At 46.1% G+C, this 26487-nt stretch overlaps 1 protein-coding gene across 7 annotated transcripts in view; it reads right to left on the bottom strand.

The window, feature by feature from the left end:
- Positions 1-26487, bottom strand: part of NSF (N-ethylmaleimide sensitive factor, vesicle fusing ATPase) — a 169085-nt gene that overhangs the window by 118489 nt on the left and 24109 nt on the right. For 6 of the 7 annotated variants that reach the window (XR_014783791.1, XR_014783792.1, XM_084804364.1 and 3 more), the window contains exon 2: positions 23849-23934. Coding sequence is in view for 3 of the 7 variants with exons in the window: in XM_084804364.1 (XP_084660490.1) it covers positions 23849-23934 (86 nt within the window). In the remaining 4 variants the exon portion in view is untranslated. Of the gene's footprint in view, positions 1-8967; positions 9296-23848; positions 23935-26487 lie in introns of those variants that run through there. The other variant, XM_084804365.1, reaches the window with a different exon arrangement.

Raw genomic sequence — 26487 nt, 5'->3', positions numbered from 1 at the left:
AGCTTCTTTTTCACCTATGGGTGGAGAGAAATAGGGAACATACAGGATCCCACATGTCCCGTCCTCCCCCCGGTGGGTGAAAAGGCTGCTTTGGAAAGGACAACTCTAAGATGGGAAAGGACCAGAAGGGAAAGCAGGCTTTTCCTGCCTGCCCTTCTTCCACTCAAGCACCACCTGTCTTAAGACTACTTAAGTTAAAAAAACAACAACTTTGTACACACATTCAGACGAAAGAATGATGAAACTCCATATTACTTTTAGGGTTGAATCCAAACTAAGTTGGGTGCATTTAGATTTTATTGGGATCAATGTGAAAAGCTAGCCATGACTAACTTAAGTCCCACTGATTTCAATGGGAACCATGACTAACTTAATCTGGATCCAACCCATAGTTTGAGCCTTAGCTTATACGCCCAGACAGGGAGCTTTCAGAGGATCAGATATCAGCTTCAGGGATTTTTCCTGCCTTTGTCTGCACTATAAATACAATTCTAACTTTATTCTTCATTGCTGCAAAGAAAAATGTGGAAATATGAAAGAGCCACAAGCTTACGTATATACAAACATGCACTTCAACTGAGTCACAAGTAAGGAGTGCTAAAAAGTCATGTTCTCTCACCAATGTATTATTTTGTTTTGTTTTATTTACTTCATTTCTATACTACCCAATAGCCAAAGCTCTCTGAGTGGTTCACAAAAATTAAACCAGAGTGCAGCATAAAACAATATAAAATAAGAAACTTAAAACCACAATATAACAGTACAACCAGAATAAAACCTAGCAGCAATGTAGACATTTAAAATACAGATTTAAAACACCAGAGCTAAAAGATTAGGAAGCTAAAATGCTAAAATACTGGGAGAATAAAAAGGTCTTCACCTGGCACTGGAAGGAGAACAATGTAGGTGGTAGGGATGGGGGAGAATTTCTCCCCGAAACTTCGGGGGGCTGAGTGCCAACGCATTCGGCCCCCCGAAATCAGCGGTGAAATTCTCCCCCCCCCCCGGATGGGACTTACCTTTCACAAATGTCCCTCCCGGGGGCAGGTCCCGGCGGCGCTTCGTCAGGGGCGGCAGCCGGTCTTTTGACCGGCTGCCGCCGCCGCCATTACAAGTGCAGTAAAAAAAACAAAAAAAACCGTGATAGGCTACGTGACGATTAACGTAGCCTATCACAGCTGACTTTGGAGATCTAGCCGTGATAGGCTATGTTAATCGTCACATAGCCTATCACGGGTGACTTTGGAAAAAAAAAAAAAGCGCGTACGCAAATGGCAGCCCCCATAGGGAGCCGCCATTTGCGTTCCTTATTTGGTCCCGGTAGTCTACGTAAAGATTTACGTAGACTACGGCGAAAATAAGGGAACGCTATTTGCGTTGCCCTTATTTTCGCTGTAGTCTACGTAAATCTTTACGTAGACTACAGGGACCAAATAAGGAACGCAAATGGCGGCTCCCTATGGGGGCCGCCATTTGTGTACGCGCTTTTTTTTTTTTCCCAAAGTCACCCGTGATAGGCTACGTGATGATTAACGTAGCCTATCACGGCTGACTTTGGAAATCTAGCCGTGATAGGCTACATAACGATTAACGTAGCCTATCACGGGGGTGGTTTTTGTTTTTTGTTTTTTCGCGGCCGGGTAGACGGGGCGCTTCTACCCGGCCTGAATTTCGCCGGCGAGGGATGGGGCGCCTCCCGCCTGGCCTGAATTTCGGCTGGGCGAGGCGGGGCGCCCCCCCCTCGCATGAACTTCGGGGGGAGAAGCGAAGCGCCTCCCCCCCACCGCGAAGCAAGCTTCGAGGACAGGTAAGGGACTTTCGTCCATCCCTAGGTGGTAGGCAAATCTCTCTAGGGAGATCATTCCACAGTTGGTGGGCCACAGCAGAAAAGACCCTCTTCCTGGTAGCCACCCGCCTCACTTCCTTTGGTGCGGGCTCCCGGAGAAGGACACCTGAGGATGATCTTAGGGTCCGGGCAGGCACATATGGGAGGAGGCGATCCTTCAGATAACCTGGCCACAAGCCATTTAGGGCTTTGAGTGTTAATACCAGTACTTTGAATCGGGCCCAAAAATGGACTGGCAGCCAGTGCAGCTGGAAAAGTATTGGCATAATGTGATCTTGTTGGCCAGTCCCTGTTAACAATCTTGCTGCCCAATTTTGGACCACCTGAAGCTTCCGGACCATTTTCAAAGGCCCACATATAACGTATTGCAGTAATCCAGATGAGAGGTTATCAGAACATGGATAAGTGTAGTTAGGCTATCTCTGTCCAGATAAGGGCACAGTTGGTATATCAGCCTAAGTTGATAAAAAGTGCTCTGTGCCACTGAGTTCACGTGTGCCTCAAGTGACAGCTCTGGAACCAAGAACACCCCCGAACTATTCTTTAGGGGGAGTGCAACCCCCTCCAGAACAGGTTGAACATCACCTAGCCGGGGCAGACAAACTACCCACTAAGAGTACCTCCATCTTGTACAGAGGAAACAGAATTGTCCATCCCTTACACTGGCTGTCATGAGAACAACCTCATTCCTCCCCCCCTCCCCACAAGAACTTTTCTAATCCCAAACATAACAGTTAGGACTGAAGGATAAACAAACCCACCCAAGAAGTCATTACAAAAGATAACAGTATTGGGCACAATATGTATTTATCAATGCTGATGTTTTACTAATACAATAGACATAGTAATATCATAGAATTGTAGGGCTGGAAGGGGCCTATGAGACTATCAGGTCCAACCCCCTGCTCAATGCAGGAATCCAAGTCAAAGCATCCCTGACAGGTGGCTGTCCAGCCTCCTCTTGAAAACCTCCAGTGTGGGAGAGTGGGATATAACAGAACATTGGACTTACCGTGATAAGTTCATTTTCTACAGTGGACAGAAAGTATCCTTGTGTGGGTTGCTCCTCCCACTTGCTCAGGTAGGCAGGGCCATGTTAATCGGACTTGCAAGTGGACTTCTTGTGGAGGAAGCCCTTCCCTGTTCTGATGCATGTAAAAGCCTGGTCCATGTCGTCTTCTCTGACCTCTCTTTTGGGGGGAGTTAAGGATACCTTCCAGTCACAGTACAAAATGAACGTATACTGGCAAGTCCAATGTTTTCCTCTCCTACAGTGGAGGGAAGCATCCTTGCGTGGGATGTCCAGAAGTGATTCTCATTCCCAGGTGGCTCCTCTGCTGCGCTTTCCTTTACTTGGTCACTATTTGCTGAAGCATCCTCCTGCCGAAGGCCATGTTGATGAACGTGAAGGTGCCCAGATTGTAGTGGCATACAAATTACAATTCCGATTACCATATGGCTGACCTACAGATGTTGGGGAGGGGAGGCTTGGTGCCAAAGGCAGCCAAACTGGCTGAACTCCTGGTGGAGTGGAACGTTATCCCTCAGGAACAGCAGAGGCCGAAGCATCATAATGTGGAGATGTAAAGCTTTATTCATCTGAGCAGAATCTTTTTCAAGACTTTCCTTCTCATAGTGTTTGTCTGGAAGGACATGTCCGCCTTACATCTAAGGCGTGCCACTCCTTTTCCTGTGGCCAGGTTGGGTGCGGGCAGAAGGACGGTAGGTTCAGTTCTTGTGCCCTATGGAGTATGAAATTGGTCTTTGGCGTGGAGATCAGGTCCATGCAGAGACCACTGAGCCCTGGTAGAAGATGCAGAGCTCCTTCCTGATTGTCAGGGCCCACCTTCAGCGCTGCAGTGGGTCTTGTACGCTATAGCCAGGATTTGGTTAGAAGTAGTCTGGAGTCGTTTGGGCCTATGCAGCCTCTGGAATGTCAAAATCTGTGTGAGCTCATCTCTGTCAGTGTTCCCAGAGCAGAGCCAGGGGGAGTCATCCGACTCCCTGTCCACCTGCTGGTCTGGCCTTGGCAGGCAGGGAGGCTGGAAGCTGTCCATGAGAACCTGAGAAAGGTAGGGTGGGGTTTGCACAAGGGTTGCCCAGGTTGAAGTATCACTATTGGAAGGCTGAGCAGTGATGCCCTGTTTAGACAGGGGCCTTGCTGAAAGGCTAAAGGCCCTTGTCTGTCAAGGGATCCAGAGGGGGTGTCTTATTGTCATGTCTTCCCTTTTAAGCTGATGCAAAGGCAAAGAGCCTTTGCTAGGAACATCTCATCTTCATTGCCCAAAGCCTTCTCTGTTTGGATCCATCATTGTCTGGGCTTTTGGAGGCGTCTGCACATGGACTGGAATGCTGGATTGTTAAGGACTTGCCATGAAAAGTAGTGTGAGGCTTTTCATAGATCTGAACTCTTGTTGCTGTGGATGATGTGTCTGTCATCAGCTCAGCGTACTGGCAGGCTGGGTTTGATCTACGACTTTTGGACTTTCCTCTGCCTGGAGTTACCAATGCGAAAGTGGTGGCACGGAACTCCCTGTGTGTCTGGGTTTACTCTTACTTTGATCTTGATAGATCTTGACCATGTAGCCTGGAGTTATCAATAAAAGATTCAAAGTTGGGCTCTCTATGGGTGTGGTTTGTTTAGGCCCTTCAAGAAGTTATCCCTTGATTGCCTGATGGGTTCATTCCAGGAATCATTCCCTTTCCATGTCTGGGGTTGGAACTCTGTGAAAGGATTGCTGGGGTTAGGTACCCAGGAATCCAGAGTCCCTTCCACTGTGTTCAGAACCATGCAGAACGACAATGGGGAAACCACGTTGATGAGGATCTCAGTCATGGTAGTAGTGTTTAGCTTTGGATTGTTCTGGAACTATATAGAGCCTAGAGCTACTGACCATCAGCTATATGATTTCTGAAGAGTGTAACCATTAAGCTTTTGCCGTGAGATTTCCTGCAATAAAGAAATCTCACTGATTTGGGTGTCCAGTGTCAGATTGCCTGAGCATGTGCGCTGGGGGGTTTGGGAAGCCTGACACTGATAGAGCTGGAGGAGAAGAGAACTGGGGATTGTTGCACCCGGCCCTCCTAGGCGTTTGATGCTCCACCACCTGCAGGTATATTACGCAGGCACATCACCCGCGGAACTAGGGAAGGCTTGCTGTGGCTGGAGAGGAAGAGAACTTGGATTTGTTGCACCTGGCCCTCCTGACCGTGTTTGTTACTCCTCCTTCTGCAGGTATATTAAGCAGTTGCCTCACCAGAGAGCTGTTGCCCTGGGTCCTCCTCACAGAAGGACTATAAGAAGCAGCTACTCCAATTTCTAAGGAGTAGCAGCAGACAGTCATGTAGCAGTATATAAAGACCACAGTGTGGGCGAAAGTATGGCACAATGTCTGTGGCAGAGACGAAGTCCTATATCTTTCCCAACTTTTCTGGCTACTCAACATACTGACTACTAAGACGTAAATGAGAAAGGATTCAACTTTGAAGACTGCTGGAGCTATTATACTGAGACTGGTATCTTAAATCTATTCAACTTATGTATTTAACATACTTTGCTTCCCTTGGTTTAGGGTTATACTATTGTTTTGTTTTTGGAGCAATTAGAGGTTGAAATAGTGACTTCTATTTTTTGCACTTCTTTTCTCTGGGTTTTTGAAAAACAATTTTAAAACAGAAATTGTAGTTTTTCATTTTGTAAAATATTTTAAGTAGTTTTTTATGATTTGGGTTTATTATTATTATTATTCTATACAGGGTACATTCTATTTTATGTTTTATATTCTACTCTGTATACCCTGATGTGGTTTAACAGGGTTTTAATATGGGTTATGAAATTCTTTCTCAAGATTCTAGTCAACCAAAGTCTATTGGCTTCAACTGAAAGACAGATGTACCTAGTTGTAGGGCTTTACCACCAAAGAAGTAAAATCAAACAAGTACAATTCTATTTTACAAGCAGCAAATCAAACTCATGTACAATTAGATGCAATTTTAACCAAACTGGATAATTTAGTGATTATAACATCTTCAGATATTAGGGTAGACAAACATGTTCAGGCACTTGACTCTAATTTACAGAGTAAGACATGGAGAATTGGTAGGACTGAACATCTGGCTGAAGGAGAGACAATTAGTGATGAGCTGCTTTTCCAGCCTATAAATATAGTTTTGTCAGTTTTCCCCCTACAGCCAAACTAAATCTAGCATCTTTACTTTTTGTGCCTTTTAGTGAGATGGATATTTTATCAATTGAAACCATCATGGGAGCTTCTATCCCGAAAAAATTATCCTGACATATTCTTCCATATAGGAAGTGGAAAGAAGGCCAAGCTACAAAGGAAGAGTACAGGCAGGTAGCACAGGATTGCAGGGATGGCATCAGGAAGGCTAAAGCTGAGAACGAGCTGAGATTAGCGAGGGATGCGAAAAACAACAAAAAGGCTTTCTTCAGCTACGTGCATAGTAAAAGGCAGAGGAAAGAAATGGTGGTTCACCTATTAAATAGGGATGGCAAAATGATACAGATTACAAGGAAAAGGCAGAGGTGCTCAATTCCTACTTTGGCTCAGTCTTCTCCCAAAAGAGGGTCTATGACCCCCCTGGCAAAGGCGAAGTACAGGCTGAAGGGGCAGGACTGCAGCTTGAGATCGATAGGCATATGGTCAAGGAACACCGAATTACTTGGAATGAGTTCAAATCTCCAGGGCCAGATGAACTGCATCCTGGAGTAATAAAGGAACTGGCAGAAGAACTCTCAGAACCGCTGCCTATTCTCTTTGAGCAATCATGGAGGACGGGGGAAGTGCCAGATGACTGGAAGAGGGCTAATGTTGTCCCTATCTTCAAAAACGGCAAAAAGGAGAAACCTGGGAACTACAGACCAGTCAGTCTGACATCCATCCCTGGGAAAATTCTGGAGCAGATCATAAAGCAATCCATCTGGAAGCACCTTGAAAGCAATGCCATGATTACTTGAAGTCAACATGGATTTGTCAAAAACAAGTCCTGCCAGACAAATCTGATCTCATTTTTGGATCAAGTCACCTCCCTTGTGGACCGTGGGAATGCTGTAGACATCATATACCTCGACTTCAGCAAAGCTTTCGACCAAGTGCCCCATGATATCCTGATGAGCAAACTAGCTCAAAGTGGGCTAGATGAAACAATGATCCGGTGGATCCACAGTTGGCTACAGAATCGGACTCCAAGAGGGCTTATCAATGGGACCTTCTCAAACTGGGGACAGGCAACGAGTGGGGTACTGCAGGGCTCAGTCCTGGGCCCAGTGCTCTTCAACGTTTTTATTAATGACTTGGAGGAGGAGGTGCAAGGAATGCTGATCAAATTTGCAGATGACACAAAATTGGGCGGGACAGCTAATACTTTGGAAGACAGAAACAAAATTCAAAGTGATCTGGATAGACTGGAGCGCTGGGCAGAAAACAACAGAATGACATTGAAGAGGGATAAATGCCAAGTTCTGCACCTAGGAAAAAGAAACCAAATGCACAGTTACAAGATGGGGGAGATGTGTCTCAACAACACTCCAAGCGAGAAGGATCTTGGAATTGTTGTCGATCACAAGCTGAATATGAGGCAACAATGTGATGTGGCTGCAAAAAAGGCAAATGCTATTTTGGGCTGCATTCATAGAAGCATCGCTTCCAAATCCCGGGAAGTACTAGTTCCCCTCTACTCAGCACTGGTGAGGCCTCATCTGGAGTACTGTGTCCAGTTCTGGGCAGCACACTTTAAGAAGGATGCAGACAAGCTGGAGAGGGCTCAGAGGTGGGCAACAAAGATGATCAGGGGACTGGAAACAAACCCTATGAAGAGAGACTGAAAGAACTGGGCATGTTTAGCCTTGAGAAGAGAAGACTGAGGGGAGATAGGATAGCGCTCTTCAAGTAGTTGAAAGGTTGTCACAGACAGGAAGGCCAGGATCTCTTCTCGATCATCCCAGAGTGCAGGACACGGAAGAATGGGCTCAAGTGACAGGAAGCCAGTTTCCGGCTGAACATCAGGAAAAATGTCCTGACGGTTAGAGCAATACAACAATGGAACCAATGACCTAGGGAGGTGGTGGGCTCTCCCACACTGGAGGCCTTCAAGACGAGGCTGGACAGCCATCTGTCAGGGATGCTCTGACTTGGATTCCTGCATTGAGCAGGGGGTTGGATTCGATGGCCTTGTAGGCCCCTTCCAACCCTACTATTCTATGATTCCCCCAAGACACTTTTCTCTATCAATAAGAAATTCTCTATTGACTTGGTTCACATGCAACATCAACCCATACTATGGGTTGTTGAATTCTGGGTAGTCTTGATGCATGCGGCCACACTAACAAACCATGTTTTGTTAACCATGGACAACCCAGAAGGAGAACCCATGGTTTGTTGTTGGGTTGTACATTGTGGGTTGTTTAAACCATCGGTTGTCATTACGTGCAAATCCAGAACTGTGGGTTATTTCGCCAGGCTAGAAGCAGTAGGCAAGAGCAGTAAAAAACACACAAAAAAACAGCTGCTCTATATGGTGGCGTACTCTCACTCGCACTTTTCCCAAACTAGGAAAAGCGCTCTGCCCTACAGGTGCCCAGAGTGCCCCATTACTGACCTCCCCCTTTTGCTAATTGCTCTCCCAAACCCCTCCGTCAACTGAAAGGCAAGAACTCTAGCCCTTTGTCGGTTCTCCCCCCCACCCTCAAATACCAGTTTTTGCCTTTAGCAAACCACTCTCATCAACTTAAAAATCTCCAGAGATCAATAATGTCAGTCCTTAGGCAATCCCCCCAAAATAAGCCTCTCCCTCTTCTGCGAAATGCTCTCACCAACTTAAATATCTTCAGAAGTCAATAACTTCAGCCCTCTCGAGGTGACCAAAAGTGAATGTACAACTTTAAAGAAAAGTTGAATTTCTTGGTGAGCAGTAAGGTGGACTTCACAGCATTCCTTTATACTGGTAGCCACCTAGAGACCTGTGTAATTTGGGCTAACCAGCAGCTTTGTGGTTAATTAAGTAGGCCTTTCACCTGCCTTAATTAGTGCCAGGCAAGTACAGCCACAGCTGTTTGGTCTATGCCATGCTACCTCGTCCTTCTAAAGACATAGGTGTCATACCTTGATTCTCACAGAAGAGTAATTCCCCCTCCCATGCTGGAATGTCAGGGCCTTGTTCTCAGGAAAAAGTGACTGATTTCTCAGCCTCCAATGCTTTGAGCACCTCCAGGAAAGCATCTCCCGCCGCCCCCAAAGGGAACGTGTTTTGCATGACAGGTTCCTGAGCTGAAGGAGACATCTATAAAATCCAACATGCAGGCTTTGTTTTTGGTCTTGCTCCAAGGAGGACATGCATGCTACCAGCCTGGACAATTTTTGCCAGTTCTAGGAATGCTGTCTCATCTATCTTGGGGGCCCAGCTGTGACAGCTTCAGTGGATGATGAGAGGCGTGAGCTTTCTTTGCATATTTCTTTCTGCATCCATTTTCTGTCAATAAACTGTCATCCTTTTGCACAAGCGGCTTTATTTCATCTTGGTAATCCAAAAGAATCTAATCTGACTGGGCCCTGACAGAATCAGGACCCCAGATCAATACAAGGACTTCTTTACTTGTCCAAAGATGCTTACCTCATCTCCATTCTCTGGAACAGTGGCTAAAATCCAGCCGAAAATCTTTCTCAACAATGACTGGTGAAGTTAATGCTGACCAACAAGACTTCACCAATGGACCAGGCAGATCAATCTCCAGCCTCCCATCAGGCTAGCCCAGCACATTTACTCAGGCAGATGGAGAAACCTGCTTGTCAGACAAGTAGTCCAATGGTCTCCTAAGGAGGGCTCTTAAGGCAGGACGCGCCATCCTCAGGAATGTTATTCAGTGCCTCAGAGCGGACCAACTCACCGGCATCATGGGGTACCAGAACAAAGCTTTTGCGGGACCTTTCTCAGGTGCCACGCTTGCAGGAATCCCAGCGAACGTGAGCAAAGTTCGGTCTGATGAAGAGATGGGGCTCTTCAGCAATCTCGAGGTCGGCCCAGATGCCGAGTACATTTAGTGATGAGGGTGTCTTCACCTGGATTTCTTCACCTTGAAATGGCCAAAAGGGGTTTCCACTGCAACCCTGCCCAATGCTGGGAGAAAATGGGCTGAGGAAGAAATTCAACAGATAAACACCAACAACAAACAGTCTGGAGTGGAGCCACGCACCATGCCATTCTATGGTACGTTGGCAACCTTACTCCTGGACAGGAGAGATGTGACACCTGGCAGTGGCATCCTGGTGGCGCAGCAGCAAAGAGTCAGGAAGCAAACCAGGCAAGTTCTATGAAGCAATCTGCCTCACAGGGACACTCCTGTGCCTGTTCCTAGCCCCTCTTCGAGAGCATCCCAAGGCAGACACCCCCACCTCTTGCAATGAAACCGTGAAGAGCTCCTTCTCCAAGGCCCCTGCACATCTGCTCACCACTGTACACCCACACTGCAACAGTACCATGAGCGCCAGGTACCACACCACCATCCAAAGTCCCGTGACTTGAGGGGAAGGGGAGTACACACTTGTGCCTTCATGGGATCTTTTGCATGCCAAGATAGAGTGCACCTCTCATCCAACTAGCCCAGTACTTTTCGCCGGATAAATGGAAAACCCTGCTCGTAGGACAAGCAGTCCAGCTGTCTCCCAAACTGTTTAGAAACACCTTGGTGTGCACTCTCGAACCCTTGTGTTCCTCACCCATTCTCAGTTCCCACCCTTCTGCACAGAATGAAGAGCAAGCAAGTACTAGTATGATCGGTAGCCCTGACAATGCTCTCAGGAGCAGATCTGGCAGCTCAGGCAATAACGGAAGTGAGCACTTCCTTCCTCCCAATACCTCAGTTCTGGAGCGGGTGCTGCCCAGACAGATATCCCAAGAGTAGGAGTAAGAGTTGTCAAAGAATCTGCTCCTAGATCTAGGTGAGAGCATTATCCATCATTTAGTAGAAGCCAGAGAACTTCCTTCAGAAAATGAACTGCCAAATGACACCACAATTCACCTTGAAATGGAGGAGGGAGAGGATCGCAGTGTGGAGGAACCCCGACCACCTGAAGCTGGCTTGGTTCGCGTATTTGACAAGTGAGAAACTGGAGTTTTTGTGGGGTGAGCTTATGGGAAAGAGACAAAGATTCAACAATAGTAGCAGCTTGAAGGCACATATGGAAATGGGGCGGGGGCGGGGAATCTCCTATGAAGCAGAAGGTGTTTGAAATAAGCACTAAAGCACTTACTAAGCACAATGCTGTACCTAAGCTGCAGTACCTCAATACTGAAATGCTAGAATGAATTATAAAGTGCCAGGAGAAATTAGATTGCAGAGCCTTAGGTACAAATAGAAATGATGACTGAAAGTATGTTACAACATCTAAACCTGTTCCTCTAAAAAACAGCTGAGGAACCTGCAGAGGAGCAACTGATATGGGCAGAGGAGCACAAGGGGGGCATGTCATGGACCAATGTGAACAACTGGAAGAGCCCCCACAGGAAGCGACTGAGCAAGAAGCACCACTCACAAAGGTGCCAGGCTGAGGGACAGAAGAAAAAAAACACCACGTGCAGCTTCCTAAGGGCTTGGTGAAGAATTAGAAGTCTGAAATGCAAAGATATGGCTTCATCAATAACTGGTTTTGTCATTCCTTGGGGGAAACAGAAAACTTCGTGCGAGTACAGAACCGTTTTCAGAACCCAGGCCATTAGAGATGCTGTTGGGGATGCAAACTGAGTCCCCAATGAGGACAGGCGGCGCTCTAGGCACACGCATGTCCCGAGTCGCAAGGCAGAAGCAGAGTACAGTTTGTGTTGTTTGGCAGCTTTCCCTATACCTTATTCTGTCTCATGGCACCCCGAGCATGGTGGTACATAGCCACCACCACAGTGCTTCATGCAACTGTTGCAGAACCCAGAGTCAGAGAGACCACGGAGTGAAGGAAAAAGAGATTCTTTATTTAACGCACGGGCTTAAGGCTGGAATCATTTCGAACAAGCCAGAAGCCCCGAAATACATCAGCACATTGTTTTTATAGACATTGTGACACATATGAAACGGCTCCTCCTGTTAGCTAATTTTAAGAAAGGTTTTAGTAGAGATTATGGGGACACCCCCCATGAATCCTCAACGGTTGCAGACTTTGTGTGAAACAGAGTGGCCGTCTTTTGGTGTAGGATGGCCTACTAAAGGCTCTTTGGAGCCCAGCTGTGTATATGCCATTGTGGTTGGGAGACCTGGGCACCCCGACCAATTTCCCTACATAAACTCGTGAGATTCCATAGTCCGCGCTTCTCCTCCATGGCTAAAGAAATGCCTAGAATCCCAGGCAAAAGTTTTGGTGCTCAGAAAAGAAAAATTGGCCAAAAAAGAAATTACAACCAGTGTTAGAAGCCCCATGTGAAGATCTGGCAAAGCTAATGGCGTTTCCACCTGCTTATGCCCTGCTTCCACCACGGGCCCATGTTACTGTAAGACCGCCCCGTCGAGATCCAGATCCTGTGGCTCCTGAGCCCCTGCCATCCCCCCTGCAGAGGCATTGCCCCTCGCTTTGACTTAGAACTGTCGCCATCAGTTTCAAGCCCCACCGGCAGTAATTCGCCGATTTCAGCTACGGTCCTCAACTCCCAGATATTGTCTGCCAAGACTTCCATCTCTACGGGATTGGGAGGTTCCCCTCTTACACCTCAATTAGCATTAATAAAAGAAACTGAAGAATTGAAGTGTTGGGCAGAAGATTTAATAAAATCGGCGGTAACCCTTAAAAAGATGTGTTCTCACAAAAAAAGGGGAGGCGAGCTCGTCTACTGCTCAAGACTTGCACCCCCTTGAGATGTATGTCAAACAAAGAAGGAAAAAAGATTTTTTTTAAAAGATTCAGAATAGAGAGAGAAAACAGCAAAAAGCTCAAGGTCGAGCTGAGAGGAAAAAAAGAACAAGATCTGAGGCTGTTAATTAGAAAAATGTTGCAGGACAGTCTGGCTTTTAACAAAGCGTGGGAGCGTGAGAGTGTAAGGCCGAAGAAGTAGCTGTTAGCCTAGCGCGCCGAGAGGGGGGCAGGAAAATTGCCCACAAAGTTCTGAGTTGTACAACATCATCACCTCGCCTAATTGAGATGAGATCCCTAAGAAATGGAAACTGAAAATGAAGACCCAGAAGATGAAGGCAAAATAGAAAATAAAGGTGAAGAATCAGCCTCCAGAGCACAGGCTAGACCCCTCTTCGAGTGAAAAGTGTGCCATAAGACTGTCCCAAAGCAGAATGAAGCAGAGAGACCACATTGAAGATCTCTGTCAAGGTAACCGGGTTTAGCTTTGAACTGTGTTAGAATTGCATAGAGCCTGTAGCTACTGACCATCGGCTATATGATTTCTGAAGAGCGTAACCATTAAGCTTTTGCCGTGGGATTCCCTGCAATGAAGAAATCTCACTGATTTAAGTGTCCAGTGTTACACTGCCTAAGTGTGTGTGCTGAAGAGACCGAGAAACCAGACAGCATGTTCCTGGCCAAGCCAAAATCACGCTACTACCATGCTCCTGAAAGCTGCAATAAACTGTGTAAGCTGGGAGACCCAACCTGATTGAGAAGAAAAGAAGATATTGGAGCAACTGTCTTAAAAAACAATGAGATCTGTGTAGCTGGCTGGCTGATGCTGTCAGTGATGTTACAACTTTAAATTAAGACTGTTTTCCTGTTTGAGACCCCAGCGAAGAAAGCTGACCTGAGTTATTTGTTGCCCATGCCAAACCAAAGATTTAGCTGCCCTGTACCTCATCGTGTCCTGTTTTAAGCTTGGAATTTACAAATACAAACAGAGAAGCTTGCCTTTGAAGTCCTGCAAATCACCCCACCGCCTCCCCGAAGATTAATGGCTGCCTGAAAAATGCAAGTATAAGGCGATGCCCATCACCCCCCAGCGTCCTGAGTTTTGGCACTCAGTGTTTCAGTGCTTTCGTGTACCAGGTTAGAAGAGGAAAAAAAAAAGAGTAAGTTTTTAGAATGTCTGTGAGAACCTGACAGAAGTAAAATAGAATTTACAGAGGAGTTGCCCAGGTTAAAGCGTCATGGCTAGAGAGCTGAGCTGTGCCGCTCTGTTTAGACAGAGGCCTTGCTAAAAAGTTAAAGGCCCTTGTCTATCAGAAGGGGTGTAGGGCCACACTTTCCCTTTTTAAACTGATGCAAAAGTGGAGAGCCTTTGCTGGAAACATCTCATCTTCATTGCCCAGAGCCTTCTCTGTTTGCCTCCATCATTGGGCTTTTTAGAGACACTATGCACATGAACTAAAATTTTAAATTGTCAAAGACTTGCCATGGACAGCGCTGTGAAGCTTTGGATAAACTTGAACTCTCATCGCTGTGGACCGTGTGTCTGTGTTTGTAGTCAGCTCAGTGCACAGCAGGCTGAGTTTGATCTATGACTTTTAGATTTCCTTCTGCCAGAACTCATGCAGCATAGAGTTGCCGATGCAAAAATGGTGACCTAGAACTCTTTGCGTGTGTGGGTATGCCCGTCCCTTGATTTTAATGGGCCCTGAGCTTTCAGCCAGAAGAGCAGTATAATTGCTGGATCTGCTCCATCATGCCTTACCGTGCTAAAAGTGCTTTCCATTCATTGTGTTAAATTGCAGAAAAAGTTTGTTGTGTATATTTTATGATTTCTTAAATATCATGAAATATATGTGATATTTGCAGATTAGTATTAGTTGCAACTCCAAATAATACTAAGTGTGGTTCCCAATGGATGACAAGGAGAAAAGACAAAGGCAAGTCGAGAAAGACAAAGGCAAGTAGAAAAGAGGGAATAGAGAAAGTAGCAGACAAATAGAGAAGGGAGAAAAAAAAGAAGAAAGAAAAGGCAAGAGGCAAAGAAAAAACATTTGTAGAAAAGAAGCGTGGCCATAGTTGCCCCCAAGGTAAATTAAAAGCAGCTGATTGTGCCTGGAGCTTATTATCTGGGGTAAAGTAGCCACAATAATGTAATAGTTCTTTAAGATGAAGAAAATGTAACTAGAAGGAGAAGAAGAGCCTATCCCAAATGTGTGTCATTGGGACTAGTGTAAGGCAGAAAAGTTTAAGTAAGTGAGTTTAACTTGAAAAAGACAAATAAAGAGACAAGGCTGGTGCATGGAGCAGAAAGTTTTATGTAAAAAGTTTGAAACATGATCTGCAATACAGGCAGATCAGCAAAGAAAAAAAAAGCAAAAGAAAGAAAAAAAACTGTCTTCCCATACTAATGAATAGAAGTGTTATCAAGCACTTTGAGAAGCAAAGTTGTTTACAGAAAGCTGTGCCTGAGAACCAAACACTTCTAGCCTATGCTGAAAATGCTTGCTAGTGTTGTGCTGCCTCATGGTAACATGTATGGTATAAAACCCATTTAGCCCAATAGCTCGTGGTTCAGAGAAGCTGTCTGATCCAACCATTAAGTACACCTGTGTGCTGTAAGTTACCCAATAAAGTCTCCTTGTAAGTAAACCCCCCCACTGGAATCCCAAAACACAAGTTGGGCTAGAGCGCCTCACCCAGTATCAAATTGCCAGTATACCCCCCTCAACCCAGAGGCCCAAGAAGACGTGGACGAAAGAAGAAAAGAAGAAGACCCGGCAGAGGCAGAAGATTCTTAAAAACGAACCAGTGTGCCCAGTGTGGACAAAACGGACATTAGTGGCATGAATGCCCAAATAAAATAAATCAAATACACAAAAGAGAAAACCAAAGGGGTCAGAATGGGCGAAGAGGGAGACAGCTTGAGAGGGACATTGACTTCATAATTGACACTACAGCGGCATCAAGAGCAAGCAAACGTTAGCCTTAAACAAGAAGTCCAAACACTGAGCAAAGTTCTTCAAGCCCAGCGTCGCTTTGTCTTAGAAAATAAGCCATTCCCATCACAGAAGTTCATCCTTTCCAACCAAGAGTTAAAGTATGAGTTAAAGAGGGAAAAATAACCCTTTGACTCCCAGATGGAGAAGACTGAAAACTGTCATACTTTCCACCCCCACAGCTATGAAAGCAGCTGGAGTTAAACCCTGGATACATAGGACACGAGTCAAGAGAGCGAGAGGGGGAGAGTAGACTATAAACAGAAATCCTGAAAATCCTTTAAAAATCATTCTAAAAAAGCAGTAAGAAGACTCAGGCTAGACCTTACTGTGGACACACCGGGAAACTGTCCCCCTGCGTACGGTCAGACCTGAAACTGGAGAACTGAAGGGGACTAGACCCTACTGCAGCTTGCCAGGTGAATAGCTGCCCGGCGTACGGTCAGATCCCAAAGAAGATCAAACATGCGTGTTGTACTGTTAGTAGTGTTGCATTGTGTTTCCTTAATAAGGTGCAAAAAGGGGGGTCTGCCCCTGGAAAGAGAAGTTTGCCCCAGTGATTTGCTGATAATTACTGGCTTCACCTGGCTAACATCACGAGAGTAAAACATTTTTGTTTGCCAAGAGATATACCTGCAAACAGGCTTATTAGCTCTTGCCTAATACCTGTCTGTAGACATCCTGGGAAAATTCAAAAAGATACCATGTTAAGAGTTTATGGTGTAAGTTTAACTTATTCCCAAAATGCTAATTGGGGCGTGGTTGCAAAGATCCTACCCCCTACAGAGTTCACTCTACGCACCCCCATCGTTGCTGAAACAAATGCTACGTGTGCACGAATGCTTAATTGTCAAAAATTTTCCAGAAAATATAAAGCTATCCCTGGCCCCCTTCCACTGTAATAAAATTCAAAACATATCTTTTAATGATGCCCACATACTTTTGCCTCATAGATGGTTCTAGACATGTAGTTCCCGCACTTGGTCATTCATTCCTGCCAACTTGTCTAATAACCACCCATGTTGCCTCAGCCGCCAATTGAACTGGTGCCAATTCTTCCCCTGTGGCCCGAGAAAATCCGTCGACAGCAGCCTCGAGCACTCCAACTAACTAAAAATTGTAATAGTCATGTGCAGTTATATTCTGACTCAGAAAAATTGGCCTTAGCAATGTCACTGGTTGAGGTTCCAGGTTTAGCCTTGGCTGATGGTCTGAAGATCAACCGGTTAGCTTGCAGCTTAGCCAAAAGCATAAATGCCACCTCACGAGCATTGTCATTGTTAAATAAAGAGTTGCGTGATCTAAGAGGTGCAGTTCTAGAAAATAGAGCTGGTATAGATTACCTCTTCCTTCTTCATCATTTAAGTTGTGAGACACACCAAAAGCTCTGTTGTTTTAACTTAACTGATAATGGCAATGCTGTAGATAAACAGATAATAAGCTGCACAATATAGTAGCTAACAAAACAATTAGCTCAATTAGTTAACCCCTTGGCTTCCAGATCTTAGCTGGCTTGAAGCATTGTTCATCCTAATTCTACCAGTATTGTTCATAAAAGTTCTGTTATGTCTCTGCGTTCCTTGTCTTATGCACTGTTTAACCAATCTGTTTTATGTCTCAGCTAGTAAAACTGCTGCCCTCTACGCTCTAATAGCCCAACAAGAGGCTAAGTAATATGTATGTCACAAAAAGCTTTGTATGGTTATCAGAAATGCTATAATTGTAATGAAATTATGCATTTAAGGGGGGAATGTAGCAGCCATATCGGGGGTCAGACTAAGTAGCCTCATGCAGTCTCATGCTTCATGTTCTTGCTGAGCTCTTTCTCCCTTGAATATATTGTTGTAAGCTGACGAGACACAAAAATTCCTTATCTTGTCAAAGGTCATACAATTGTATATCTTGTTCTCTGCTGTTCTCTTCTGTTCTCTCCTTATCATGACTACCCTATAACCCAGTTCTTGTATTATAAACAATGGTGCTAGGAGAAGAAATGTTGAGGACTGCAACCCCACACGAGAGGGAGAGGAGGAGCCGTTTCATATGTGTCACAATGTCTATAAAAACAATGTGCTGATGTATTTCGGGGCTTCTGGCTCTTTGGAAATGATTCCAGCCTTAAGCCCGCGCGTTAAATAATCTCTTTTTCCTTCACTCCGTGGTCTCTCTGACTCTGGGTTCTGCAACACAACAAGTTATCCACAGCCTCCCCACCCTCTTCCAGACTCTTCCACTGACTCCTCCCGCCCCTCTTGTCCTGCCTCCAGCCTATCCAGATCTCTTCATTCACTGTCCTGTGAGTAAACTTTGGAAGGAGAAAATGGGTGATGAGGTAGCTGCCCTTTATGCCAGTCTGCAGTGCATTTAGGAGAACTGAGACTCTACAGAGGAAAGATTGGAACAGCACATGCTTCCCAGGACAGCAGCTATAGAAGTGTTAGAACAGCAGTGCAGAAATGTTTTGGGGTGGGGGCCAGACTGCCCCCCACCCTGCCCCCCTGCAGGCTGGATGATGTCAGGGGGCATGTCCTCGACGCATGATGTCACTTTTTTCTTCGTTCTGGAAGGAGGTACAGAACTGTGCCTCCTCCCAGCACAGAGAATGAGTCCCAAGCCACCTCACATTCCCACTGCTATGTCCAATCTGAGAGTGCAGATAGCAGTCGGGATGCAGGGCAGCCTGGCTGTTCCTTTCCAAAGGCAAGATACCAATGAGTTGAGCAATTCCTGTAAGAAAGTGGCTAGCACTTATGCTGTACACACTTGCTTTCAACCTGGGCTACCTTTTCCTAAGCATCACGTTTGGGGTCGGTAAATCAACAGCATGTGAAATCTTCAGGAAGACAGCCCACATGCTGAATGAGGTGTACCTTCCTGATGTGATGAAGCTGGGCAATGAGAGGGAAGTCCTTCAAGGACTCCAAAAGCCAGGGTTTCCATGGACAGCAGGTGTTCTTGATTCTTCCCACATCAGGATCCTTGTTCTTGAGGGACATGGGCCAGAGTACTACAACCACAAGTGCTTCTACACCAAAGGCAGGTTCATAGGTGAGAAGGGTTGTAGATCACAAGCTGCATATGAGGCAACAGTGTGATGTGGCTGCAAAAAAGGCCAATGCTACTTTGGGCTGTATTAATAGAAGCATAGCTCCCAAATCCTGGGAAGTACTAGTTCCCCTCTACTCAGCACTGCTTAGGCCTCATCTGGAGTACTGTGCCCAGTTCTGGGTGCCATACTTTAAGAAGGATGCAGACAAGTTGGACAGGGTTCAGAGGAGGGCAACAAAGATGATCAGGGGACTGGAAACAAAGCCCTATGAAGAGAGACTGAAAGAAGTGGACATGTTCAGCCTTGAGAAGACTGAGGGGAGATCTGATAGCGTTCCTCAAGGACTTGAAAGGCTGTCACAGAGAGGAAGGCCAGAATCTCTTCTCGATCATCCCAGAGTGCAGGACACGGAACAATGGGCTCAAGTGACAAGAAGCCAGATTCTGGCTGAACCTCAGGAAAAACATCCTGACTGTTAGAGCAATATGACAATGGAACCAATTCCCTAGGGAAGTAGTGGGCTCTCCCACACTGGGGGCATTCAAGATGAGGCTGGACAGCCACCTGTCAGGGATGCTCTGACTTGGATTTCTGCATTGGGCAGGGGGTTGGACTCGATGGCCTTGTAGGCCTCTTCCAACCCTACTATTCTATGATTCTATGAATGGGCTGGTGAGTATGAGGAGAAGCCACAGCACAGCCATCTTCTGGAATTCACCACTAGCAGATAAGCTTTCAGCCAGTACATTATTCAGTTGGGCCCGTGGTTGTTAATGGACTGCTATTATGACCACTCATCCTCAGCCACTAGGCCCTTGCACTGCAACTGTAGGTCATGGGACCATACCACTCCCTGAGAATGCCCAAGGAGAAAAAAAAGTAATTACTGCCACAGCAAGGTGAGAGCTTTTTGACATGCGAAGTTGAGGTGGAGGTCCCTTTACACACTTCTGGCGGTTGAAGAAGGTCTTGCTGTGGATGTGTTAGTCATCTGCTGCATCCTTCACAACACCCGTAAGAGTCAGGGAGCTGCACTCTTGGAGAATAACCCTCAGCTTCCCAGCCCCAATGTGGAGCATGATGCCATTCCTTTGCAAAACCAGCCGCTATGCCCTACAAACCCCTGTTCTGAGATGGGATCACTTCATGGGGTAAGAGACATCCATGGAGCAATAGCACATGACGCAAGTAGCACACGAAGGAGGCAAGGGACTTGGCCACCATTCGCAGGACTGGCTGATGGTTTGTTTTTAAAAATGTTTTGTTTGTTTCTGTAATTAAAAACTGAAAACCACCTTGGGTGCCTTGGCTGAAAGGTGGTATTTTGTGCCCCCATTGTTTTTAATATCTATATGAAACCGATGCGAGAGGTTGTCCAGAGAGAAAGGTCATGGTGGGCTCTCCCACACTGGAGGCATTCAAGATGAGGCTGGACAGCCATCTGTCAGGGATGCTCCGACTTGGATTCCTGCATTGAGCAGGGGGTTGGACTCGATGGCCTTGTAGGCCCCTTCCAACCCTACTATTCTATGATTCTAAGTGGATGAGATGTAACTCTACCTCTCCTTTTCATCAAATGCAGGTGAGGCAATGATTATCCTGAACCAGTGCATGGAGTTGGTAATAGGCTGGCTGAGGGCCAATAAACTGAGACTCAAACCAGGCAAGGCAGAGGTTCTGTTAGTAGGTGATTCATCTGTCCAATTCAATGGCATTAAACCTGCTCTAAATGGGGTTACACATAGTCTGGGAGTGCTTATAGATCCAGCTCTGTCACTTGAGGCCCAACTGGTTTCAGTGGCACAAAGTGCCTTTTTTCAGTTTCAGCTGCTATACCCTACCTGGGCAGAGACAGCCTGGCTACAGTTATCCATGCACTGGTAACCTCCTGCCTGGTTTATTGCAATGCATTATAGATGGGGCTACCACTGAAGATGGTCCAGAAACATCAGTTAACACAGAATAGAGCAACGAGGCTGCATACTGGGACTGGCCGTTTTGAACATATTACTCCAGTGCTACATTAATTGCACTATTGCCCGTCAGTTTCCAGGCCCAGTTCAAAGCACTGGTGCTGACCTTTAAAGATGCTATCTTGGTCTATTGGCCCCAGGGTGCCTCCACTCCTCCTCAGTATCTCATTAAAAGTATCTTGGAATGGAACTACTGCTTTTAGGGCTGTGCCTCTGGAGAACACCAATGGGGGTAGGCTGTCCTTCTCCTTGTTGCCTAAGGACAGCAAACTTATGATCCTTGTTGCTATATTCAGGAGGACTGGGAGGTTCTCTCTGGAAAAAAGCCTGGAAGTGGATCCTCGGGGCTTCATCCTAGGAAGGCTCACCTTCCTCCCTGTCTAAAGAGAGGAGAAAGGGAGATTCCTCATCTGCCCTGTCTGGGCTTGCAGACCCATTGAATGGGTTTGCACGACACGATAACCCACTGTGGGTGACAAGCCATGGTGGGTTGTCATATTGTGCAAACCTGGATCAATCGATGAGTTGGCATGTCATCTGAACCTGGCACTGCCAACCCATCGTGCGTTGTGGGCACTGGCAAGCGAACCACTCAGCAAGAGCAGCAGAAACTCCTGACACTCTTGCCGAGCGATGTTGCCCGTGAACGAGTGACAGCCCCTCCAATGGTGCCCAAGTGGCACTGTGGAGGGCCTGTCATCTGTTCGGTAACCCAGAGATCTACAAGTCACCCCCCTTTTCACTCTCTTTCACACTAACCGCGGCTATGCTTGACATAGCCTATGAAAAAACATGCTGGGGACTCAAGCAAATGGGGATTTAAAACAGGACACCCCTAAGGGTCGGGGTAATAGTTTAAACCTTGGGATTACCCTGCTAAGGGGGTGATCTGCACCTCTTTTCCCCACATGTCAACTGCTGTCAAATCACCCTCTATACAGTCTTGTCTTGTCAGTTACCTTGTATGTTTGACAGCTGACACATACAAGGTACCAGACAAAGCAAGCCTATATATTCTGGACAACTGGAGTTGTGCACTTGCGCAACTCCGAAAAGGCAACCAATTTTTTTATTTTTTTACAAAAAGAGGACATTTGTCCATTGCTGGGGCCCAAAAAATGTAATAAATAAATAAATAAATATTCTGGCCCCGGTTTTTCACAAACGCTCGAACACAAAAATAAAAAAGTGCCAGGAACTGCAACCAGGATCGCAGTTCCCACAGTGAGGAGATTTGGCAGCAAACAAAATGGGTTCTGCTGCCAAGCCCCCTGGGATACCTGCTGGGGCCAGAAGGAGGACCGAGGGGAACAGATGGGGAGAACCCATGGTGACCCTGATTGTCTGTCGGGCTCACCGTTGGTTGTTCGGACAACAACCCACGCTGTGTGGCTTATTTCGCAGGGCGAGTTTTTGTGTCGTGCAAACTGAACCATTGTTCAGTTTGGAACACTCCTACTTTGCGAAGGGCACTAGCACTAGCCAGGAAATAAGTAGCCTGTGAGAGTCATGCACTACTTCTGACTCAGCTGCCTGCCTGAGAGAAGTGAGAATGTGATCTGAAGGCATGGAAAATGTTGGAATGCGTTGATTCTTTATGTGTCTCACCCGCTCCCTGCTGCATCTCTGGAGGGGTGGTGGTGAGATGAGCAGTGCAACTAGAGAGCAGAGGGGATGGGACATAAAACTGGCCGTCTTCGTACTCCCCCACTCTGTAAAGTGGCCTGTGGCTACAGCGACTTGTCAGTTGGGACCTGATAACATCGATGCTTTTCCAGCAGTGGACAGTGTCTTTTGCTGGCTTGCTCCTCCTACTCACTTTGGTAGGCAGGGCCATGTTAATCAGACTTGCAGGCAGATCACCTGTGGGAGCAAGCGCGATCCAGTCCCAGGCCTGCCTAACTCTGACCAGCGGGGCATCAGTGGAGCCTTTTCTACCTGCTCCATTTCAACCCAGCTTTCCTCCCGTTGCACCCCTTTTCTGCTTCCCTCTCTACCTTTGCAGCCAGGATATGGGAACCAATTCACAAGAGACAGGATGAAGTTCCTCCATCATGTTCTTGCACAGGTGTGGTGAGGACCCAGACCTCTCTGGACCACTCTGAGGACTTCTTCAATCAGGGCTGGAGCCAATCAGAGCAGGAGCTCTGCTCTGAGCCAAAACCCACAGGAACAAAGCACATACGGGGTGGCATAGCTTCACCCCTCGACTGAGCCCTCGGTCATCTTTGCATCTCCAGCAGGAGAACATGGAGCTGAAGGTGCTGGCATGGGCAGCAGTTGCAGAGCCTCCCCCAGAGGACAGTGGCACAGCAGCCGATCAGGGGATAAGTGCGCGAACCACAGGGGGAGGCGGCAGCCAGAAATCTCCACCACCACCAGTAATAGAGGGCACGACACTCCACCCCAGGTTTTGCTAGTGGATCTGGCTGGGCCTCATATGGGACCTGAAACAGGGTGCCGGGCTCCACCAGGCTTCTGCGCTGGGACAGCCACTGAATGAACTGTGGGTGGGGTAGAGGGCACACCACCCAGGACAGGAGGGTCTGCAAACCAGCAAACGACATTGCAACCCAGGAAAAGAGAGGGCGGGAGTTCTCCTCCTCCCCATCTCCCCCTGCCAAGGTTTAACTTTGTACGCCACCTACAGTATTCATATATTAGGCAGGTTATAAATGGAATCATAGAATGGCAGGGTTGGAATGGGCCTATAAGACCGTCAAGTCCAACCTCGGATAAATAATAATAAATAAATAATAAAGAGAGACATATGCCACTTCAAACTCAGATGGCTCCCCTACACAGGCAGAGAATTGTGCTGGAGTCCTCTGCAACAGCACCAAAGACTCTGGGACACACAGCAACGTCATGGGCTATGCCTCCTTCCCAGAACTTCTCACCTTCCTCTTTCACAGCCCTTTGAAGAGGGGGTGGAGGTGGCAGAAGACATTTGGCTCCTCCTGTGTCAGAACTGGGGGTTAGCACATAGCTCACCCTACCCATATGCTGCCCTCCAATACTCAGAACAGGCTACCAAAGGCTCCAAGAAAAAGTTGATTCAAGTAATTCCCCTTCTCCAGTCTCCACTAGAAAAAGTAAACTCTTCAATACAGAATGATAAGACAACCAAGACTTACAAGCCAGACTGAAAGTCCTTTTCATTGACCACAGCACAGTTGCTTATGGACAGTTCATCCGTGGGACATCTCGCAGCTTGCATAGTCTGTGATGGAATCAGACAAGAAGAAAGAAAAGGTCAGCCATGAGACACCAAAGGACATACATATAAGATGGTTTTGCTCTCTAAAGTCCACTTCTGAATTAAGCCAAGGAAATGGACAAGGTGAATGTACTGTTTACCATTTGTTTAGGATTCAGGTGTTTAAGAACACCAATACTCAGAGACACCACCTGCAATGTATCTCTGAGCAGCAAGCTGGTTGTGAGCATTCATTTACGAAGTGGGAACCTGGTGGAGCACACTCATCATACAGGATGGAGGACAATGAAGACGAAGGTGGCAACGCTAATTATGGGCTGTGCCACTATAGACGTCAGGTAGAGACTCACAGGGTCAAATGCTGCTCCATATAAAACAGGATGGTTTCATTAAATCATGGCAATTTCAGCAAGAAAAAAAGCTAGATTTAAATCACTGATTTAAAACAAGTTTCTCACTGAAACTTTTTCATATATTTCCTGAACACTGGTGCAAAGCTAATCACTAAACGATGTTAATTTACAACTAAGTATTGTTTATCAGGCTTCGCATCTCTTTGTCTCACTGTATATGTTTTATTTCCTTTTTTTTTTTTACTTAAATGTCTTTAAAACATTCTCCTAGGGTCTTTCTTACCCATGACAGTCTGAGGTAAACAGCACAGCAATATACACGTCTACAGAAATATAAATTCAGTTGTGTTGGATGAGGCTTACTCCCAGGGAAGTAGGTATAGGACTGCAGCATGAATATGGGACCACAGGCAGATACACACTGGACAATGCCGTCTTTTTTTCTTTCCAGTGTTCTTTACGGCTTCACTTACCCAAGTCAGGCGACACAGCAACCCATCGTTTAAACAAACTATGGGCTGTTGTGAACCTGCAGGTTTACAGGTTCCAAGTCTGCGTTATTCCTCCCACAACAACCCACACTTAGCAGTCTGCACATCTTGCTCCTTAACACTAGATTGTTGCTTTGTACAAACTGGCCCACTCCATCTTGGCCCAGCCTTGTCCTCATACAAACAAAGCAGCAAACAAAATGAAATGCCCATGACTGTTCCTGTTCCAACTGGACTCACCCTACCCCCAGGTCCACCTTCCACCAACTGCCCTGTGGGAAGAACCCTGATGGTTTTTTTAAAAAAAATGTTAATATTATTTATTGTGACTTTTATTTTTATGTTACTTGTAAGCCACCTTGGTAGGACTGTATCCTGAAAGGCAGCATATAAATAATTGTTATAAATAAATAATAAATGACTGATAGGGTGAAGGTTTGATAGTTATTGAGTAGACAAGAACAGTTTATTTTCAGCAGGTGAAAATGAAATGCCTATGTTTGGTAGGTGGAGTATAAACATTCATATTGAACAAAGAATATTGCTGCGGAAGCATATTGTTCAACTCAAGCTTGAATAATATTCTTTCACAGCAGGCGGAATTTGCCCTGACCAGTTTACAACAGGCATACTGGGAAAATGGTGAATGTGCCAGTAAGGTCCTTGTACATAACTTTAAAAAGCAAAAACACCGAAATGTTATTTCAGCTATCAAAGATGAGGGTGACACAATATATACCTCTCCTATAGATCAATTGTTAAAGTTTTACACTGATCTTTATAGTAAGGTAAAGGTAAAGGTGTCCCCAACCAGTCGTGTCCAACTCTAGGGTGTGGTGCTCATCTCCATTTCTAAGCTGAAGAGCCAGCGCTGTCCGAAGACGCTTCCGTGGTCATGTGACCGGCATGACTGAACACCAAGGTGCATGGAACGCTGTTACCTTTCCCGCCGAAGTGGTACCTATTTATCTACTTGCAATTTCTTGCTTTCGAACTGCTGGGTTGGCAGAAGCTGGGACTGAAGACAGGAGCTCACTCCGTCACGCAGCACTCAGGTCTCGAACTGCTGTCTTGCTGACTTTCTGGTCTGCAATTCAGCATCTTTACCACTAAGCCACCGCAGCCCCTATTTCTTTATAGTACTGGTAGTAAAATATTAGAGCAGGATATGGGTGCTTTTTCCCCCTCACGTTAACCTTGCATGCTTAGATTCCTCACAACAATAGCTTCTTTCAGCTCCTTTGTGTTTGGAGGAAATCATGAAAGCAATTACTAATATGAACACTGGGAAATCACCTGGTCCAGACAGATTTCCAGTTGACTGGTATAAAACATTTTGTAGCCTTTTCACTCCAAAGCTGCACCACCTTTATAATCATAATTTTTAATTGGGCCCCATTTCTTCATCATTAAACGATACTTATATTACTGTGATTCCTAAGCCTGGCAAGGACCATACCTACTATGCTAACTATCAAGCTATATCATTCATTAATGTAGATATTAAAATATTAACAGCAATTTTGGCCAATAGATTGTGACAAGTTATTGCAACACTGGTTCGACCAGACCAGGTGGGATTTATTAAAAACAGACAGGGGGCTGGTAATCTTAGATTAGTTGTTGATCTGGTTGCCTCAAATTCTGAAAGAACCGACCAGGCAGCCATTGTTGCCTGGAGTGGCATGGTCATTTTAAAAGGTTTTTTCTTT

Source organism: Heloderma suspectum, chromosome 6 (genome assembly GCF_057233095.1).
Source record: "Heloderma suspectum isolate Gila_16-S chromosome 6, 16-S_ref, whole genome shotgun sequence".
In the NCBI taxonomy this organism is placed as follows: Eukaryota; Metazoa; Chordata; class Lepidosauria; order Squamata; family Helodermatidae; genus Heloderma; species Heloderma suspectum.
This window is presented reverse-complemented; position numbering and strand designations above follow the sequence as displayed.